This window comes from Oryctolagus cuniculus, chromosome 19 (assembly GCF_964237555.1).
Source record: "Oryctolagus cuniculus chromosome 19, mOryCun1.1, whole genome shotgun sequence".
Classification (NCBI taxonomy): Eukaryota; Metazoa; Chordata; class Mammalia; order Lagomorpha; family Leporidae; genus Oryctolagus; species Oryctolagus cuniculus.
The window spans coordinates 44,001,257-44,021,668 of NC_091450.1; the positions used below are offsets into that span (position 1 = coordinate 44,001,257).

Consider the following 20,412-nt stretch of genomic DNA (forward strand, 5'->3'; position numbering starts at 1 on the left):
GTGAACCAGTGAATGTGACAATCTCTCTTTCTCTCTCTCTTTCTCTCTGTATCTGGTCTGTCTCTGAAAAAAAAAATTTTTTTAAAGAGGGGAAAGTCTTTTAGTTAAGTCTTTTAGTTAAAACCAGCTCCCCGGCTGTGGTCAGGCCAGGATGTGATCGGCTGGGTCCCTGGCAGCCCCTAGGGGGCGCTGCTTCCTCTTCGGCGGGCCCCTTCCCCACCCCCAGCCCTGCCCGCCAGCCCCCTCTGCCCTCTGTGGGCCAGCCTTGTGTGGGGACTCCCTTGAGGCGCAGGGCCAGGGCTTCCGGAGCCCATCCCCACTCCGGGGGTCCCCTCAGACCCAGGGGAGGAGCCTGCCTTCTTCCTGTGGCCCAGGTGTCCACGAGGCTGGCTCCACACCCAGCTCCCAGGCCAGAGCCCCCACCTGCTATGTCTGCCTCAGTATCTCCCTGAACAGTTCACAGCTTGTGTGCCCTGGGGCCTCTCTTTGGGGTCCCACCTCCAGCACCCCTCATCATCTGCCCCCGCAAAACCCAAAGCCCTCTGCCCTCGGGGTCCCAGGGTCAGTGTCCCCCCCTTGACCCTCAGGCCAGCTGCTCTGCGCCAGTCATGCCCCTCACACGACCCCTCACTTCCATGCCCCGTCCCGTGAGTTCCTCCTTGTGGGGCGGACACTGGGGCTCACTTCCTCCTCCTCTCGGCCCAGAGTTGCTGTCCCATCCAGGACAACCCGTCCGGGGACCTCCCTGCACACTCCGCCCACCGCCCCGCACCAGGTCAGGGCCCCACAGGCCAGGCTGTCTCCTCTCCCAGGAAGGTGGTGTCCACAGCCAGGCCACCAGAGGGGAAGCCTCCCTCCCTCCCACCCATTCCGCACACAGTCGAGGCCCCCACCCCTACCCTCCGCCTCCTGGCCTCATTCATAGGTGTCTTGGTTCCCAGCCAGGCCTCTATGCGCTCTGATCAATGGCTGGACCACGGCCGAAGCTTTCATTAAGTGTTCGCTGGCAGGGCAGGTCCTGCCCAGAGGTAGCTGGAGCAGGTGCCGCAGAGAAGGGGCCGGGGGCCAGGGCCTCGGTCAATGCCCGCCCAGCTTCAGCACCAGGGCTGGGGGCAGCAGGCAAAGGCTCCATGTCCAGGGCTCCCCCTTCCCATCCTTACAATGGGGAACCAAGACCCTTGGAAGGCCCTTGTCTGTCCTATTTCCTGGGAAATTAGAGATGCGAGATGGTTTTGGGAAGGGTTAAAAGGCGGGCTACAAAGGTCAGAGGTCACTCTGAGTGGGGGAGGGCAACAGATGGACAGGCACCCCCAGCTGACCACAGAAGGACCCCGAGTGGGGGCGGGGAGAAGCTGACCCAGCCACCTGTTAGATAGGCTGCCGGGGCTCCCCTGGGCTCTCCCCAAGGATCCCTCCTTCCACACCTCGGCCAGCCCTCTGGGACCCCTCCGAGGTCGGCCGGCCTCGCCTCTGCCCTAACCCAGCAGCAGCCCTGGAGCCAGGCAGGGACGGGGAAGCCAGGGCTGAGGTCCCCATCGCCGCGTGTGACCGCTGCCACCTCTCCCGGGGACGCCAGCGGCCCCATCACGGGGGTGGGGGGTGGAAAGGGAGTGGGAGACGTGTCTGGAGGTCGTTCCTGCCCTGCTGGCCCCCGGGCTGGAGACAGGGGGATTTATCAAAACCAGACGTCGGCTTCCCCGGTTGCGACATTAGGGCCTCCGGCTGACTCCCATTGTCCCCGTCTGGCTACCGCGGCAGTCGCCAGCCATCGAGGGGCGCTGCGAGGGCGTCCACCCCTCCTCCAACACCGGACACCACCAAAGGGTCTAGGGGACCACGCCGCGCGGGGGAGCAATCTGGCGCCGGGTCTGGGATCCGCCCCGCGACACGGCGACCCCAGCCTCCCGCTGCTCCGGCCCAGCTCCCAGGCCCTAAGGGCCCTAAGGCTGGGCGGTATCGGCTTCGCCACCGCCGGGAAGGAGCGAGCGCCCTCCGCGGGCGCTGCTCGGGCTCGGCGGAGGGCGGGGGGCGCGGCGGGGGCGGGGCCGGCGCGGCGCGGGGCGGAGCGCGCGGCGGGGGCGGGGCCGGCGCGCGCGCCTGCGGGCGGGGGGGCGCGGGGCTGGGTTCAGAGCGCGCGGGGCTCGGCCTCCGGGAGAACCGCGCGGGGGCCGCGAGCGGCGCACGAGCCTTCGAGGTTGTGGACCAGGGAGGAGGAGCCGCCGCCGCCGCCGCCGCCGCCGCAGCCAGCTCCCGCCGGGAGGGAGCCCAGCCCGGCCACGGGCCATGAGCCGCCGGGCCCCAGGAGCCCGGCCGCGGTCCGGGCAGCGCTCCACCGGCGCCCCGGCCCGCGCGGCCACCGCTGCGCGCCTGTAGGTACGGCCTGCGTGTCCCCGGCCCCCAGACTGGTCCCGAGGGCGTGCGCGCGTGTGCGCACGGCTGCTCCGGGGAGCGCGGCGGCACGAGCCCCTGTCCGCGCGTGGCGTCTTTGTGTGCGCGGGTGTCGGGGGGGGGGGCGGAGAAGGGCGCGCGACGGAGGGGATGCGCCCGGGGTGGGATCGGCTCTGCGACCCCCGAGCCGCCTGCGGAGCAGCTGCGCCCCCGCCCCCTCCAAGGGCCCAGGCTGGGCGGTGGGCGGAGGTGGGGGGGTTTGGCTCGGGGGGAGGGGGCGCCTGGGTCTCTGCCCTGGGTTGGGAGAGAGGGGAGGGTCAACCCAGACTGAGGTGAGGGCCACGGCTTGGCGTTGGGAGGGTCCCCATCCAGGCCACAGTCTCTGGGCCCGGCACGCCCTCCGCTCGGCCCAGGCCCCCTTTCTCACGGTCACCACCCGCGGCCCGCCCACCCTAGGCGCTCCTCGGCAGCCCCAGTTGGCGGGGAGGGTGGCCGAGGGTGCCCGGGAGGCCGGCGCCTTTAAGAAGGGGCGGGCTCGTGCGCTCCATTCAGGCCCCCGGGCCTCGGCCATTGAGGAACCTGCAGGCAGCGCGGGCCAGAACCGCGCCTGCTCACCGGGCCGAGCCCAGACCCAGGCAGGGATGCGCCGTGCTCCCAGCAACCCCCGACTTCGGGGAGAGAAGACGGCAGTGACCGGGGCCTCTCTGGAGCCAGGCAGGGCGGCCCGGGGACCGTGAACGCAAATAAGCCAGAATCCACATTCCCAGCGAGCTGGTGCAGACAGAACCTCAGGGTGGGCACAGACCTGGGCTGAACCCGGCCTCTGTGCCTGGGCCAACACTAGACTCCCTGGCAAAAGCGGGCGGTGCTGTCTGCCTGCCGGTTAAGACCTGGAAGAGGGTCGGCTCCAGCGCAGGCCCGGGAGTATGGGGTGAGTGGGCACTTGTTGGGGTGGGGGGACCAGACTCCCTAAGAGGCTTGGGCTGCCTTCAATAGATCCCCGCCCTCCTGGTCTTCCTGCTCCGACCAGAGAGCAGAAAGCTACAGGGCTGGAACCCCGCCCCTCCGGGAATGTGGGGAGGGGTCTCGATGGGGAGTGGTCTGGGGGAAGCCAGCTTTGCTAATTAGGCTGGGGTGGCAGCATTCATGGGGGTCTCTGAGGCAGTCTCCCCGCCAGCTGCTCCCTTCTACTCTGGTCCCCACCATGGGGCAGGGGTCCTCCATCCCCTGGCAGGGGTGGGCGGGGATTGGCCAGGGCTTCCTGGGTTGAACGGTGCTAGGTAGCCAAGGGTTCAAGTTTCTAAACCCCTCGTCCTCCATCATGTGGGTTTCCTAGGGAAGACTCCCAAACACGCACCCCCGGAGCTGGGGGCTTCGCCCTGGGGAGTGGGCAGTGTGTGCTCCACCCAGATGGAGCCTGGGCCTTCCAGGGCTGATAGTTGCAATTTGTTCCCTTCCTTCCTTCCTTCCTTCCTTCCTGAATTTACTTATTTATAATGAAAGAGTGATAGAGAGGGAGGGAGATCTTCCACCTGCTGGCTCACTCCCTACATGGCTGCAACGGCCAGGTCTGGGCCAGGCCAGAGCCAGGAGCTCCATCCATTGACGGGGACCCAAGTACCTGGGCCATCTTCTACTGCCTTCCCAGGCACATAGCAGGGCGCTGGACTGGAGGCGGAGCAGCCGGGACTGGGACCCGGCGCTCTGGCGCAATGCCCGCGTCCCGGTTGGCAGCTTACGATACTGCGCCGTGCTGGCCCCAAGCTTCCGGTTTTGAGTGACTGGGCCAGGTTAAGGGCGTCAGTGCAGTCCTAATCCTGTGGGTTGGGTACTATTTTTAAGATGTATTTGAAAGGCAGAGCTATAGAGAGAGAGGGAGAGACAGAGAGAGAGGGAGATCTTCCATCCACTGGTTCACTCCCAAAATGCCCACAGGAGCCAGGCACCTCATCCAGGTCTCCCACGTGGGTGCAGGGCCCCAAGCACCTGGGCCACCCCTCACTTGGGATGCATCCCAGGGGCATTAGCAGGGGGCTGGATCGGAAATGGAGCAGGCGGTACCCGAACTGTCACCCATAGGGGATGCCAGTGTCTCAGGTGGTGGCTTTACCAGATACACCACGACGCCGGCCCTGGGTACTATTTTTTTTTTAATTAGCTTATTTGAGGGGCACTGGGGGAGAGACAAAGTGAGGGAGCCCTCCCTCAATGGAGCCAGTAACTGAATCCCGGTCTCCCAAGTGGGTGCAGGGACCCAACTGTTGGAGGCATCACCACGGCCTCCCGGGGCCTGGGTCAGCAGGAACCTGGAGCGGGAGTCAGAGCCGGGCCTGCAGCCCAGGCCCTCCCCTGTGGGGCGAGGGGGACTTAACTCAGGGCCCAACGCCTGCCTTGGTTCTATTATTACCCCCATGTTACAGAGCGGCAAGCAAATTCGGGGAGGTGGAATGACTCGCCCACAGTCACTCAGCCGGCAATCCGGGCCTGCAGACCACGCCTGTGTGACAGGCGCCTGGGCCTCACCTCCTGCCAGGGTGTAGGGGCCACAGGTTGCCTGCATCCGGCCTCCTGACCGCCGTCCCCATGGGGTTCTGGTCCAGCCTTGGCGCCCGCGTCCCCACCCAGTTGTCACCGTCCACAGAGGGCCAAAGGAGCAGCCGCAGCTCTGGGGCCCGGGGAGGTTTCTCTTCCCCCCCTCACGTGGTTGGGTCGTTTTTATGGCTGTGACCTTTCCCCAGGGGACAGCAGGTGTGACCTCAGGTCGAGGTCACAGCCCACACCTGTCGGGGCAGAGTGAGCCGGGCACGGCTGCGTGGGAGTGTGGCGGCCTCGCTTGGCTCCGCCGGGGGAAGCAGGGCTTGGGTTTCGTTCTCTCTGGTGGCAGGCGTGACAAGCCTTGCTGTGTTGTGGACAGGCAGGGGGTGTGAGTGGGGGGGGCTGCTGGCTATTGGTGCAGAGGAGTGGGAGTAGGCGGGGCAGTGCCAGGGTGAGTGCTGACAGTGGGCGTGGCAGGATGAGGATGGACTTGAACTTGGAAGTGCTGAGTTGAGGTCCCTGGAGGGGGGGCCAGGCTGGGCACTCGGAGGACGGCGCGGGGACGCTTACTTAGCAGACACCTGCAGCGTCCACAGCTCTGGGGTCTCAGGAGGCTCTGATACATGCATGTCAGGAAAAAAGCCGGGGAGACAGAGGGGGTGCCGAGACGAGGCCCTTCACAGGGGGGAGAGGGGAGGAGGCTGCAAGGCTCAGGCCAAGGCTGGACAGGGGGCACCTCTGCTGTGTGACCCCAGGAGGGCAGGACGAAGTAGGCGACAGCTGGCTCAGGGCAGCCAGAGCAAGCCTGGCCTGCTGTCCACCTGCAGAGACCAGGAACTGTCCAGCGGCAGGTGCAGGACAGTGGGCCCTGGCTTAGCTGTGTCGGGGCCCCCACTTCCTGCTCGCTTGACCTCTGCTTCCTGCAGTGCCCCGCTCTGGGTGCCCCTGCTCCTGCACCCCGCCTCTCAGAGTGCCCCTGTGGGTACGAGTGGGCATATTCCTCCCAGAAGCAGGCACCAGGGCTCCTGCTGCGCCCTCCCAGGGGCCACTCCCCAGGAATCAGTCCCTGTAGGGAGTGGCGCCTGCCCGAGGGCAGGACGGACCTGGGACTCCCCAGTCTTGCTATAGCCCTGGAGCTGCCTGCACCATGCGTGCGTGACACAACGGGGCCCAGTGCGTGTGGGATGCTAGACTCTCTCCCTGGGCGCCAGGGAGTCCTCTCTGATGAGAGGCATGGCCCAATCCGATGTGGATTCTAGAAAGCTCACCTTGGCCGCTGGTGGTGGGGGGTGGGGGGGTGGCTGGCGGGTGCCGGGAGGAGCGGTGGGAGGAAGTGGGAACGGATGCGAGATATTTAGGAAGTAGAAGCAGCTTTGAGTTTTAAACAAACTCCGTCTGCTCTCACCCTCCCCTTGAACGAGGGAGGAAACCCAGGCCCCAGGGGGCCACGCACGGAGGGGGGCGTGTCACTCAGCAAGGAAGCAGGCAAGCTGGGATTCAGGGCCAGACAGCCCGGCTCCAAACCCCAGGCTTTTAACCCTTCTGCTGTCCCCACGACCACAAGTGGCCCTGGGGAGATGGTCAGGCTGCAGGGGTGGGGGAGGTGGGGGTGGCCACGGCTCAGAACCTGCCCACCCCAGAGCCAGGGGGCTCCACAGAAGGGCCCCACTCACACCCACTTCTGCCAGGGGCACGGGGCGAGTGGAGATGCCCTGAGTGGGAAAGAATCCAGCCGTATCGTCCCTCTGGCCGAAGCCCTGGTGCAGGGCCTGCCCCGGGTTGGGGGGACCACCTCTGGGGAGGTGAGGGGTGTCATCCCTGTGCGGGCCCCGCTGAGGCAGGGGGCCAGGGGCTGCAGCAAGAACAAGGAGCCAGGAGGCTTCTCAGTCAAGGGCCAGGCCTGGAGAGGCACGGAGGACCAGGGGTCTCAGTAGAGCCAGGTTGTGGCTCCTGTGTTGGGGCGAGGCCGGGGGCAGGGGGGGGCCTTGGGGGGGCCTCAGTTCCCCGCCGTGATTAGTTCCAGACCAGAGCCCCCCTCAGGCCCTGAGCCTCTGCCCCTTCCCGCCCTGGGTTGTCTGCCTGCTGGGTTGTCTGTGTGCAGTGCAGCGAGGACACAGGCCAGGGGGCTCCGGAGCGGGGCGGGGCGGGTACTGGGTGGGGTCTTCCCTGCAGCCGGCCCCGCCCCCCGCGCGTGCATCGATTGGCCACCGGCCCATTAGCGGGGGCGGCCGGGCGGCCTCATCAATATTTTAAGGAACGGCCGGGCCCTGGGGTCCGGAACTGCTCGCCGGCGGGGGCTGAGAACCGGCTGGTTTTTTTTTCTTCATTTTCCAATTGTCAGCGCTATTTTTACCGCCGGAAAGCCGGCCGCCCCCTTCCCCCCAGCCCAAGTCTGGACTGGCGGGTCTGGCTGAGCAGAGGGCGGGGGTCAGGAGAGGTGGTGGCCCCGCGCAAGGGGCCTCAACCGGGCTCCCTCCGCCCCCTGCCCCGCCCCTCCAAAGCCCCATCCCAGTGGAGATGGAAACAAAAACAAAAAAAAAACCGCACAGTTTTCCCTGGGGGAAAAGCCAGAGTGCCCAGCTGAGCCTGAAAAACCCAGGTGATGCATCCGGGCTGGCGGCCCTGCTCCTCATAGGTGACAGTCAGCCCCAGCCTTCAGCTGCAGGGCCGTGGGGGGGGGGTCCCGGAAGGGGGCGGGTGGGAGAGGGGGAGGGGGAGAAGGGAGAGGAAGGCAGTGCTGGCAGAGACCAGAAGGCCAGCGTTCCCTGGGAGAGAAATCCCCAGCCCAGCCCAGACGTGGGGGCAGCTGCGAGGTACCTGGTACCGCTCCTTTCACCACCCCAGGCAGGGCCCCTCCTTGACCCACATCTGAGTCAGGGGTGACCTGCAAATGACAGAGGTCACGCTGGCCCTGGCCATGCTGCCCGTGGGCTGGAATGGCGGAGAGTGCTGGCCCCTGGTTCCTTTCTTTATTGGGAAGGACGGAGAGACAGAGGCGTCCATCCCGTGTCCACTGGTTCACTCCACAAATGCCCGCAACAGGCAGGGCTGGGCCACCGCAAACCCAGGAGCCCGGAGCTCCTCTCTGACTCCCTCACCGGTGGCCAGGGCCCAAGCACCCAAGCCGTCCACCGCTGCCTCCGAGGGTGTGCTCTGGCAGGGAGCTGGGAGTGAGCAGAGCCCCGACTTAGCTTAACCGATCGTGAGTTTGAAGTGAGGCTCAGAGGCTGGGGGAGTGGTCAGCGTGGGGCCCTGCCCGTGGTCCCAGTGGTACAGGGGTGCACGGGCCGCTGGGTGAACGTGGCGCGCCGTGGGTTGAGCCGCAGCCCCAGCCTAGGAAACTTCTACCTCACCCTCCCCTACCCCCGCCCCCAGGTCAGCCCCGGCCTCAGCCTCAGCCTGCTCTTTCCACTGTCCCTGGAGGCCATGGTGGTGGCCGCAGTGGTGGCAGGTGTGTGCCCACGTCCACCCCCGGGGGAAAAGCAAATGCCACCGCTTGGGATGTGACTCAGGCCCGCCCCAGCCCTCAAGGAGAGCCCCTGCCAGCCGGAGAGGCGTGCATGGAAGCAGGATCCAGGGGCACCCGGAAGCGCCAAGTTTTCTAGTGAGACAGACAGGTGCGCGCTCAGAGGAGACCCTTGGGCCAGCCTGGTTTGGGGCAGGGAGGGTCATAGGGAAGGCTTCCTGCAAGAAACAACCCCCAGATAAGCTTTTTTCATTTTTATTTTATTTTTTTAAAGATATATTTATTTGAAAGGCAGAGTTAAAAAGAGGCAGAGAGAGAGGTCTTCCATCTGCTGGTTCAGTCCCCAAATGGCCGCAACAGCTGGAGCTGGACTAGTCAGGAGCTTCTGGGTCTCCGACGTGGGTGCAGGGGCCCCAGCACTTGGGCCATCTTCTACTGCTTTCCCAGGTGCATTAGCAGGGGGCTGAATCAGAAGTGGAGCATCCAGGATTTGAACCTGAGCCTGTAGGGGATGCCGGCACTGCGTGTGGCAGCTTTACCTGCTGCGCCACAGCGCCGGCCCCCGGATAAATTATCGAAGGGTGGATGGAGTTAGCCAGGTGCAGAAAGCAGGAGGAGAGGGAAGGAAGACAGGCCAGGGTGCCCCCGCCTCCATGGGCTCTGAACACAGCCACCAGCTCCCAATGTCCTGCTAAGTCCTGCTCCCCGGCCAGTACTCAGACCTGCAGCGCCTTCGTTCCCTTGTGCAAGCCGCACCTCCAGGAGGAAGCCTGCCTGGCTCCCTGCTACCCTCCTGCTCCACCACCCGTCTTCCCCCGACACACACACACCTCCCGGGGCTGCCTGAGGACAGGGGGAATCCCCATGGTGCCCTCCGGCCCAGAGGCCCCCGCCAGGATCTCACCGAAGTGGGGCAGCTATTTTTACCTGGCGTTTAATTACAGGGTTTGGATCCCAGGAGCTGGCAGGGCGGGGCATTCCGGGAAACCTGTGGCTCCTGGGAGGGCAGGGGAGGGCTCCGCAGGGCGGGGCCACGTTACACACACCCCCACTTTCCCTCCTTGGGTCCTCTGCACCCTGGCCTGGAGGGGCCACATGCTCACAGCAGACAAGGCCCCCAGGTGGTAGGGGTCACAGTGGCGCCGGCTGGGATCCTGCACCGGGACTGCTACCAGACGGCGGGCTCGGGACGGGAACTCCTCCTAAAGGTGGGAACAGGAGTGGAATTGGGGAGGTGGTAGACCGAGGCCCAGAGTCACCCAGACCCTGGTGAAAGCCCTGGTCCCAGCTTGTCACGCGACACCAAGCAGTGCGTCCTCGGGCCTGGTGGGTGGGCTCCGGTGCTGACAGCCGCAGCACGCCAGGTGTGCTGGACGCATCATTCGGTTCGTGGTTTGCTGAGCGCCTGCCGTGTGTCCAGCCCTGGGATACCGAGGCCTACAGGACTGGGGCAATCCCTGCATTGCCAAAAGGAAGGAGGTGGAGACGATGTGGGTAGGTGTGTCGGGTGGAGGAGGGGACAGAGGGGACAGCAGCCGCAGACGGAGCAGGGGGCTTGGTGGAGCCGTTGGGGAAAGCTATGGCACTCGATGATAATTGAGCAGAAATCTAAAAGAGGTGAGGGAGGGGGAGAGGCTTTCCAGGGCTGGAAAGACTGGGTCTCACGTGTGTGTGCAATGGCCAGGGGGCGGGTTCAGTTGAGGGACAGCGGTAAGTCCAGAGAGGTAGAGAGAGAGAGAGTGTGGCGCGCCTCGGTCTTTCGCTGAGTGTAATGGGAGCTCCTGCAGGCGTCTGAGCGGAGGTGGAACCCATGTGCCTCGTTTTGGGCATGATGACGTCTCCTGAGGCGCAGGTGGATGGTGTTAGGGCCCCGAGGGACCTTGGAAGCTGCTGCCCAAGTGGCTTCGGACAGCACGAGAGCTACGGCTGCAGGACGCCGGCCTGGACTGGGGGAGAGGGCTGGGCATGGGTTCTAGCATGTGACCTGCCCACCTTGCCTTGGGGCCCTCAGGAGGGGTCACTGGAGGTGCATGGGGACCCCTCTTGACATCTGTATTCCCTGCCCAGAAACGACCCCGCCCCCCAACCGCTGTTTGGGGGAGAGGTTGAGGAGTGCAGGGGCCGGCCTCCCGCCTCCCCATCTGCCCTTGGCTTCGTACGCGGGCCCTGCTCCAAGGGGCGGCCTGCCACGGCCCCCCAGTGCACACACGGGGCAGGTCAGCGGACACGCAAGTCACCCTGGCCCTCTTCTCGCCCGCAGCCGCAGGGGGCTGCGATGGGACGGGAGCCATGAATGGCGCCGGCCCCGGCCCGGCTCCGGTCCCGGACTGGCGGGAGTTCTGCGAGCTGCACGCCCAGGTGGCCGCCGTGGACTTCGCGCACAAGTTCTGCCGCTTCCTGCAGGAGCACCCAGCCTACGACACGCCCGACGCCGGCGCCTCCTTCTCCCGCCACTTCGCCGCCAACTTCCTGGACGCCTTCGGCGAGGAGGTGCGCCGTGTGCTGGTGGCCGGGCCGGCAGCGCGGGGCACGGCTGAGCGCACCGCCGCCATGGAGCCAGGGCCGGCGGGGACCCCGGCCATCAAGGCGGCCGCTCACGGCCACTCGCGCAGCTCCGAGGACGTCTCGACGCACGCGGCGGCCAAGGCGCGCGTCCGCAAGGGCTTCTCGCTGCGCAACATGAGCCTATGTGTGGTGGACGGCGTGCGCGACATGTGGCACCGGCGCGCGTCGCCGGAACCGGACGCCACCCCGCGCGCCGCTGCCGAGCCCCAGGCCGAGCCGCGCGACAAGTGGACGCGGCGCCTGCGGCTGTCGCGGACGCTGGCGGCCAAGGTAGAGCTGGTGGACATTCAGCGCGAGGGCGCGCTGCGCTTCATGGTGGCCGACGACGCGGCCGCGGGCCCCGGCGGCGCTGGCCAGTGGCAGAAGTGCCGCCTGCTGCTGCGTAGGGCCGTGGCCGGCGAGCGCTTCCGCCTCGAGTTCTTCGTGCCGCCCAAGGTGAGTGCAGCCGGAGCTGGGGCGGTGCCAGGCCCCGTCTGACCCACAGGCCCTGATGTCCGGTACCTGCCATTTCTCGGTGCGTGATGCGGAAGGAGACGCTGGCTGCGCCTGCGCACTGCGCATTCCCAGCGCTGCTCTGTTCTCGCCGCGCGCCAGGAGGGGTGTCTGCCTCCCTGCGGCCGTACCCAGCGCCCACCTGAGTGAGCTTTCTGGCCCTGACCAGGCCCTGACCTGCTTGCCTCTTGGGGGCGGAGGCAGCTTTGGGTCTCCTCTGGGGTTTGGAAAGGGGGCGTGAGTGCCCCCGGAGGTGCCTGCTTTCTTAGAGCCCCTGTGTATCCCAGCAAGGTGGGCGCGGGGTCCCCAAGCCTCCCAGATGGCAGAGACCCCCCCCACCGTGGTCCCCAGAAAGGAGCATGGAGTCGGGATTCCGCCCCCTCACTCCCAGGGCTGTCTCTGCACCTCTCCGCATGTTGGAGCAACTCTGGGTGCCCCCACCCCGGCATCGCTCCCGGAGAGGTGGCGTCCCAGCACTGGGTCCCTAAAGAGCCATCTCCCCAGTCCCAGGACCCCCAGCCTTCCCCCTCCCTGTCCCCATGGCTGTGGGCCAGGCGCTCTCTCGGGTCCCTGAGCGAAATCCACCGCTCAGCTCAGCTCCACTCCTGGCAAACAGGGAGACTGAGGCCCAGTGAGGGGTGGGGCTTAGCGGGGTCACCCAAAGGGCAAGGGCAGAGGCCCAGGGGGGCCTCCCGCCCCCAGCAGTGAGTGGCAGCCACAGCTGCCCGTCTGGAAATAGTGCAGCAGCTGGTGCCGGCTCCACCCTCTTCCGTGCTGCGGGGGTCCTCGGCCCCCTAGGGAAGGCATGTGGTCTGACTTCAGGCCCTCCTTTGCAAGTGGGGGTATTCAGGAGTGGGGCCCGTGGCTCAGTGGGGCGTGCATGATCTCCCACTTGTCCTCTGTTACTGTCGGAAAACTTCGGCCGCCGGGATTGTGCAGAGCGAAGAGGTTTATGTAGAGGCTGAACTTCGGGCAGAGGCTGAGGCTCTGGGCTGTCACAAGATGGCAGAGGGGGTGGCCTGGCCCTGCAAGAAGCAGGGTCCCAGGAGGACTTCGAAAATCCCTTCCTGGGACAGCGCCTCCCTCCCCGGGACCCACCCACCTTGGGCTAGGCCCCACCTCTTAAGGGGGCCAGAGCCTGTTGCACAGGAACCCCTGGGAAACAAACCACAGGACACAGTAAGGGCTCAGGTTGGGATTTCCAAACGTGTCCTCCCCCAGGACCCCAACATCCCCCACGGCCTGTGTGCCCGCCCACTGCCCAGATCTGCCCTCGCTCTTTGCAGCTACAGCCTTTGGAGCCGTCAGGGGCTTGGCGTCTGCAGGCTTCCTGCCCCGCCCACAGTGCGAGGCCAGCCCTGCTCCTGGGGAGCCGTCACAAGCCATTGCACTTCAGGGTGCAAATGTGGGGGGGGGGGAGCGCTGGGCCCCCACAAGCAGGAGCCAGGCGGCCTCAGTGTCCACCTGAGGGTGTGCACTCTGGAAGCATGGGTTGTGCCAGCAGAGGGGCCGCCTCCACCCGTCCGCAGGCCCCCCAGTCACCAGGCCCTGGGCCTGCGGGGCGGTGGAATTCCTGTCCACGTGTGGCCCTGCCCCTTCCTCCTTGGAAAGCCCCTGTCCTGGAGCCCGAGCCCAGCCCCGGGGGCCCTCGGAGGCTCAGCCAGGGGCGTGGGGGCAGAGCGGCCAGCTCACCTCGGTGAAAACCGCAGCCAGCTGGGGAACACTGGTCCCTCTGACCGTTCCTGGAGACAAAGCCCTGCCTTGTTCCTGAAAGTCTCCTCGTTTTATTTATTCATTCGTTTATTTTGGTAACAGACCCCGGGGAGAACGGGAATGTAGCACGCCCGTCTGTGGTGGGGGTCCCTGTTGGCAGGTGGGATGCTTGCTTTGGGCATGCGCACTGGGCCACAGTGCCACGTGTATTGGGGTGATGGGTCAAGGCCCCGAATTGTGACAACCACAGATGTGGGGGCAGCCTGGCGGGGGCCGCCCGCTCCGGGCTCAGGGCTGCGACACTCATGTGTGAGTCCCCGCTCTGTCTTGGACTTGCTGTGCGGCTGTTGGAAGGGGGCCCTTGGTTGCTCAGCGCGTCCTCCCTCAACGTCCCCATCTGGGAAGTGGGGATCACAGCACCCCAAGCCCTCAGCCGAGGGCCGCTCCGACCTGGGAGCTGGGGAGGGTGGGGAGATGAGAAAGGGGGGGTGGGGGGCAGCCCTCTCACGGCCCCTCCCGCCGCCCTCCCCAGGCCTCCAGGCCCAAGGTCAGCATCCCCCTGTCGGCCGTCCTGGAGGTCCGCACCACCATGCCCCTGGAGATGCCAGAAAAGGACAACACGTTCGTACTCAAGGTGAGCTGGCCCTGGCGGCCAGGGGCCCGTGAGGTCACCGCGGGGCAGGGCGGGGGGCAAGGCCAGGCCCCAGAGCCCACAGCAGGCAGCAGGGGTTCGGGGTGGGGTACCAGGACTCCAGGGCATATGTCCGGTGCACGGCTAGGACTCGAGCCGGGGGCCTCAGGCACTGCCTGCCATCTGGGCCCGTGTGCCCATTTCCTGCTGGGGCTGGGCGAAGCTCACCAGGGTTTCACTTCCCCCACTGGAGCCAACCCTCCCACGGGCAGGGGCAGGAGCTGGTGGCCGGCTGGCAGCAGTTATGCAAATACCCCCGCAGGCAGCGCACTGGAGTGTGGGAACCAGCCCCGCCCCCTGAGGACACAGAGGCTGGGTGGGTGGGGGGAGGCACACACACCCCTCTCCAGGAGTCTGGGGACAGCCCTGGGCCGGCCCGTGCTGGGGATGCAGAGGGCACAGCTCCCTGGCTGCCAGAGCTGTGCCAGTCCCTGTGCCTCCTGGGATGATTCAGAGGGTGTTTATGAGCCGCCGTCCCCTGGGAGGCCTGGGCCCGCCCACTCTACACTGCACGCGGCCCCCACCCTGCTCTCCAAGCTCCTGGCTGGGTTTCTGTCTGTGCCCGTCCCTGAGTGTTCGGTCACAAACTCACTCATCTCGCAAACATATGCCAACCTCAACCCCCGAGTCACCCCGGGCCTGGCACTGGGGACACAGCCCCTGCCCACCTGGTGGGCCCCCTGCTGCTGACTGCACTCAGAGCCCAGGGGCCACCGGAGCTTGCCTGCCAGCCCCACACTGGGACCCAGTTTCGCTTTACTGAGACAGAGAAGGAGAGATGTCCCACGCCCTGGTTCATTCCCCAAAGCCCGTGACAGCCACGACTGAGCCAGGGCTGCAGCCAGGAGCTGGGAGCTCCGTCCAGGTCTCCGGCGTGGGTGGCAGGAACCCAGCTACTGAGCCTCACTGCTGTCCCCCGGGCAGTTAGCAGGAAGCTGGGGTCAGGAGCCGGAGTCAGGAGTAAACCCTGCACTCAGGTGGGGGTCTTAGGTATGTGGTTGGCACCTTAGGAGCTGGGCCAGGCGCTGTCCCCAGTGACTGTGCTGTGACAGGGGCGCTTGAAGGTGGCCAAGAACACAGCTCGCAGCCCAGGTCTCTGAACCTCCATCTTGTTCTCTGCAACGGAGACCGTGAATCACCTCTCTTATGGGGCTGTTGGGAGGAGCTCGGATGACGAGCAAAGGTGCCAGTGCTATGGCCTAGTGGATAAGGCCACTGCCTGCAGTGCCGGCATCCCATATGGGCACCAGTTTGAGTCCCGGCTGCTCCACTTCCAATCCAGCCCTCTGCTATGGCCTGGGAAAGCAGTAGAAGATGGCCTAAGTCCTTGGGCCCCTGCACCCACACGGGTGACCCAGAAGAAGCTCCTGGGTCCCGGCCTCAGCCTGGCCCAGCCTTGGCACATCGCAGCCATCTGGGGAGGGAACCCTCTCTCCATAACTCTTTCAAACAAATCGATCTTAAGAGTGAGAGAGAGGCTGGCACCGAGGCTCACTAGGCTAATCCTCCGCCTGCGGCACCGGCACACCGGGTTCTAGTCCCGGTTGGGGCATCGGATTCTGTCCCGGTTGCTCCTCTTCCAGGCCAGCTCTCTGCTATGGCCAGGGAGTGCAGTGGAGGATGGCCCAAGTGCTTGGGCCCTGCACCCACATGGGAGACCAGGAGAAGCACCTGGCTCCTGGCTTCGGATCAGCGCGGTGCGCCGGCTGTAGTACGCCAGCTGCAGTGGCCATTGGGGGTGAACCAACGGCAAAGGAAGACCTTTCTCTCTGTCTTTCTCTCTCACTGTCCACTCTGCCTGTCAAAAAAAAAAATATATATATATATATATACATATATATATAAACCCTTAAAAAAAGAGAGCGAGCCGATGAGCAGGATCGGCTGGCCTCAGCAGGGATGTGGCCACAGTGGTAGAGTTCCAGGCCCTGAAGCAGGTGAGCCATCAGCCCAGGGCTGGCCCGTCCACCTCCCTGCTTGGCTCGAACCCCACCACCGGCTGCCGGGCCATGGGCCCAGCTTCTGGACTTCCCACCCTGCCCCCCACCTCCTCCAGGGCTGTGTGTCCCCTGGGAGAGCAGTGGGGCTGGATGCCACCCCCTGGGACTAGTCCAGGAGGGAGGGGCTGCAGCCCGGGGCCCTGGCCTGCATTTGGGGTGGTGCCTGAGAGCTGTGGGGGTGGGGAGCGGTGAGCCGTCTGGCCCCGGAGGCTGGGCGCTGACCGTGCTCAGGACCTGGCCGCCTCATCCCCAGGTAGAGAACGGAGCGGAGTACATCCTGGAGACCATCGACTCCCTGCAGAAGCACTCGTGGGTGGCGGACATCCAGGGCTGTGTGGACCCCGTGTGAGTGCCCATCCCCCACCCCACTCCCACCCCCAGGGGGGCCTCAGAACACTGAAAATGGGCCCAGCGCTGGGCTCCCGGAGGTCCTGCTGGTGGAAGTGTCAGCCCCGTCTGGAGGCCTAAATAAAGAACAGGGCTGAGCCAGCAAACAGTCAGGGAAGGGCAGAGCGGCAGGGCCTGGGGGTGGCGGGAGGGGGGAGGCTGGTGAGGAGGGGGGTTTTGGTGAGAGCCCAAGAAGAGGGGGGAGCCACGGCGGGTGATCGGCAGAGGGCAGCCCCGGTCAGCTGTGCACAGGCAGAGCAGCGGGGGGAGGGTGGGGGAGGAGGAGGAGGAGGATGAGGGACAGAGCCAGTCTTGGCAGCTGCTCTGCAGGCTAATGGGGTGAGCCAGGCCCCAGGGGAGGGGCTGCTGCTTCCTAATTAACAGCTTCAGTTAAGGGGACGCGGCCTGTCCCCGAAGTGCTGTAATCCTTCCCCTGCCCTGCCCCCACCCCACCACCTGCTCTGCACACCCTCTGCCTGGCCCCTGGGAACCGGGACCTCACTCTGCAGAATTCTGCAGCTGGCCGCTGTCCAAGTAGCCTCGCACGCCCCAGATGGGGAGACAAAGCCCTGGGCAGGGCCCACCACCACGCCCTCCCACCCCCTGAGGGTCTCCAGCCCCTGGGTTAGCAGGCAGGGGCCGTGCAGCCTCAGCGGCTCTGGTCCCCCTGGCCTGGTCCCTGCCACGGTGGCCACAGAGCCAGGCAAAGGTGGGACAGAGGCGGACCCCAGGGGAGCAGAGGGTAGGGCCGGCCGCCGCCTGGCTCCATAAGCAGCGCAGGGTCCCATGGCAGGACAAGCTTGTGCCTTGTGACCCATGCAGGGACAGCGAGGAAGACACAGAACTGGCCTGCGCTCGGGGAGGCTGTGTGGCCAGCCGCGTGGCCTCCTGCAGCTGTGAGCTCCTGACGGACGGTAGGTGGGCGTGGGGTCAGGCTGGGGTGGGGGAGGGGTCCAGCTCCAGGGCCTCACCTCTCACCTGCACTTCCCCAGCAGCGGACCTGCCCCGGCCCCCAGAGACAGCAGCACCTGCCGTGGTGACAGCACCGCACAGCCGAGCTCGAGATGGCTTGGCAGAGTCCCTGGGCCACGTCCCACTGGAGACGTTCCTGCAGACCCTGGAGCCTCCTGGCGGCGGCGGCGGTGACAGTGGTAACGCAGGTGCGGGGGCGCAGCCAGGGACCCCTGCCCCTCCTCCTCTCCTGGGTCCCACCCAGCCCCCAGGCTCCCTGCAATGCCCCTCTTCCCGCGCTGGGTCCATAGCTCTGGCTTTGCCACGGACATCCGGGCCCCTGGCCCTTCCTGCTGAACTTCAGTGGGGACGGGAGACTCGGTTTGGTCCCAGGTTGGTTGCTGCCTGGCAGAGCGACCCCAGGCTCCTTCCCTGTGCCTCAGTTTTAAAGTTTATTTATATGCTTAACCAGCGGGTTGGGTCAGCTCCTTGCCTTTGCATTTTACTTCTCTTTGCTCATGTGTGCCCGTGTCCCTGTCTCTCCCCACGCCCCGCCCCCCGCGCGCTCACACGGGCATCCCCCAGCAGGGGAGGAGGGAGCAGAGGCAGACCCCGAGGCCGAACCCCAGCTGGAGCTCTCCGACTACCCCTGGTTCCACGGGACGCTGTCTCGGGTGAAGGCCGCTCAGCTGGTGCTGGCGGGCGGGCCCCGGAGCCACGGCCTCTTCGTGATCCGCCAAAGCGAGACGCGGCCCGGGGAGTACGTCCTCACCTTCAACTTCCAGGGCAAGGCCAAGGCAAGTGTTGGGGGCGGGAGTTGGTCCTGGGCATAGGCGTGGCCGCGCTCCCCTGGGCCGGCTCCTCTGAGAAACCAGGCTGTTGAGTCCTTTGGCCCACTGTGCGCTGGAGAGCCCACTGCACTGGGGCTTCTGAGGGGCCCCACCCAGTGCCACCTGGAAGCAGGGCTGGGGTCCCCCAGGCCCTCCAAGTCCCATCATCTGGCTCAGCCGCCCCTCTCCCTGCCCAGGGCAGCCCACCAACCCCGCCTGGGCCCCTGCTGCGGGCTCAGACAAGGGAGGCCCACACAGGCCGAAGAGCCGGGCAGGAGAGGAGGGGCCGGGCTGGGCAGGAAGGGGTGCAGGAGCGCTGCTGAGGTGTGGACAGCCGGAGCGCAGGTCCAGACAGGACTCAGGGAAGGGAGCCGTGTGCTACAGCACAGAGGACCACAAGGGGTGGCGGTGTGGCCCACGAGGAAACGGAGGGCACCCCCAGGACCCTGCCCCTGGCCTGCCGCTGGCTAGGTCAGCTCCCCGCCCCGGGCTGGGGACCCCCCACTATGACCTACCCTCCTGCCAGGGGCCCCCTCCCCCAAGCAAAGCCGCTCTTTCCTGCTGTGGGTGCATGGGGAGCAGAACAGGGCTGAACCAGAGGCCCGTGGCTTCACGCCCTGAGCTGCCTGTCTCACATGGGCCCTGGAGAGGCCACCCTGCCAGGAACCAGATGTCCCCACTGCAGCCGACCTCGGCGAGCTGTCCGCTCCTGTGGCTCTGCGGAGATGGGGGACAGATGCCTGGCCTCCTGGGCTGGGGGCCTCACACATGGGTTCTCGTCCCAGCTCTGTGTTCTGGGGCTGTGGGGACGTCACTCCCCCCTCCATGAGCCTCACTTTTCCCACCTCTAACGTGGGGCAGTGAGCCCTGTGTTCTGAGGCCAGCCACTGACCACGCCTACCTGTGCCCGCAGCACCTGCGCCTGTCCCTGAACGGCCACGGCCAATGCCACGTGCAACACCTGTGGTTCCAGTCCGTGCTAGACATGCTCCGGCACTTCCACACCCACCCTATCCCGCTGGAGTCTGGGGGCTCCGCCGACATTACCTTGCGCAGCTACGTGCGGGCCCAGGGCCCCCCGGCACCCGGTAAGTCAACCCCGCATCCCCGCATCGGACCAAGGGGACTGTCAGGGCTGGGGGCAGAGCGGCAGCGCCACAGAGGCCAGGATCCCTGGCCTCGGGCCTGCGCCCTGCCGGGGGCCTGGGTCTGGGCGCTGACGCCCCGCGGCCTCCCATTGCAGAGCCGGGGCCCTCGCCCAGCGCCGCGCCCGCACCCACACCTGCACCCGCACCGCCTTCCTGCTGGGCCGAGCCCGGCGGCCCGCACTACTTCTCCAGCCTGGCCGCCTGCCCGCCCACCTCGCCCTCGGACGCGCCCGGCGGCGCCTCCCCGTCGTCCGCCGTGTCTGCGCCCGCACCCCCGCGCCCCGCCGAGGGCTCGCTCAGCGCGCGCAGCCGCAGCAACAGCGCCGAGCGCCTGCTGGAGGCGGCGGGCGGCGCGGCCGAGGAGCCCGCGGAGCCCGCGCCGGGCCGTGCGCGCGCCGTCGAGAACCAGTACTCGTTCTACTAAGCGCCGAGGCCCCGGGGCCGCCGCCGAGTGGGACAGCGAAGCTCTTCAGTGAAGACATGCCCATTATTAAAGAGCCTGTTTTAGGGACTGCACCTGCTCTCCCGTCTCATGCTTTCTGCTGCCCTCCACCCGGCTCGGCCCCAGGGCGCGAGGGCCGGGCGGTGTGGACAGGGGACCCCACGAGCTCTCTCTGCCTTGGCGTCCTGGGACATTGGGCAGTCCCCGAGCCGCAGGAGCTGCTCGGGTTTCTCAGAGGTGACCTGGGAGACCCTGGCTCCCCCACAGAGAGCCGCCCCCTGCGGGCTATCCCAGCATTCCAGCCACCTCCTTCTTGGCTGAGCCCAAGCCCACCTCCCCCTGCCCAAACTCCGCCTCCAACCTGGGGGGCCACAGACCCCCAGCGCCCCTCTGCCCAGGCATGAGCAGACAGCTAAGCCTGCCAGGACTGTTTGCTCGGTCCCTTGTCCATGAAGGGGAGCATTAGCACCCAGGGGTGATTCACAGCCAGTGCCCAGCGAGCGCCTGCTCGCTAGGCCTGCAGTGTCTCCGTCCATGGCGCAGGGCGCCTGCAGCCGGGCACTGCTCCTGCTGTGTGTCCCAGGTTAAGGTGAATTCAGGGAGAACAAGTGGACGGGGGCTCTGTGGGCGGGGCCGCCACCTCGTGCCTGTCACTCAAGAGCGGTGCTTCCGGAAAGCGCAGGCGCAGTGTGGCCCCTGGGGCTGTTCCGGCGGCCCGGACAGATGGCGGCAGCTGTCTCCCGAGCGGTTTCATTCGCGCCTCTACAGCCTTTTCAGATACCTGCTGTGTGCCAGGCCCGGCCC

At 66.4% G+C, this 20,412-nt stretch overlaps 1 protein-coding gene across 5 annotated transcripts; it reads left to right on the plus strand.

Moving 5' to 3' along the window:
* The first annotated feature begins 2,117 nt into the window (after positions 1-2,117).
* On the plus strand, positions 2,118-19,682 carry SH2B2 (SH2B adaptor protein 2). Of its 5 annotated transcripts, none has more exons than XM_051837951.2 (9): positions 2,118-2,373; positions 10,650-11,389; positions 13,692-13,793; positions 16,104-16,195; positions 17,060-17,151; positions 17,230-17,397; positions 17,777-17,985; positions 18,932-19,106; positions 19,262-19,682. In XM_051837951.2, the coding sequence occupies exons 2-9, from the start codon at positions 10,679-10,681 to the stop codon at positions 19,588-19,590; spliced, it is 1,878 nt and encodes a 625-aa protein (XP_051693911.1). In that variant the 5' UTR covers positions 2,118-2,373; positions 10,650-10,678; the 3' UTR covers positions 19,591-19,682. The 5 variants fall into 5 exon arrangements, with proteins under 5 accessions (XP_051693911.1, XP_069920578.1, XP_051693910.1 ...); XM_070064477.1 differs by having other exon boundaries at positions 17,233-17,397; XM_051837950.2 differs by having other exon boundaries at positions 2,118-2,369.
* Positions 19,683-20,412: the final 730 nt, after the last annotated feature.

What these genes read in the sequence shown, in the direction of transcription:
- SH2B2 (XM_051837951.2), top strand. Translation starts at nt 10,679, where the DNA reads ATGAATGGCGCCGGCCCCGGCCCGGCTCCGGTCCCGGACTGGCGGGAG. An exon ending in AGTTCTTCGTGCCGCCCAAG is followed by an intron (nt 11,390 to 13,691) that starts GTGAGTGCAGCC and finishes CGCCCTCCCCAG; the next exon opens with GCCTCCAGGCCCAAGGTCAG. An exon ending in CCAGGGCCCCCCGGCACCCG is followed by an intron (nt 19,107 to 19,261) that starts GTAAGTCAACCC and finishes CTCCCATTGCAG; the next exon opens with AGCCGGGGCCCTCGCCCAGC.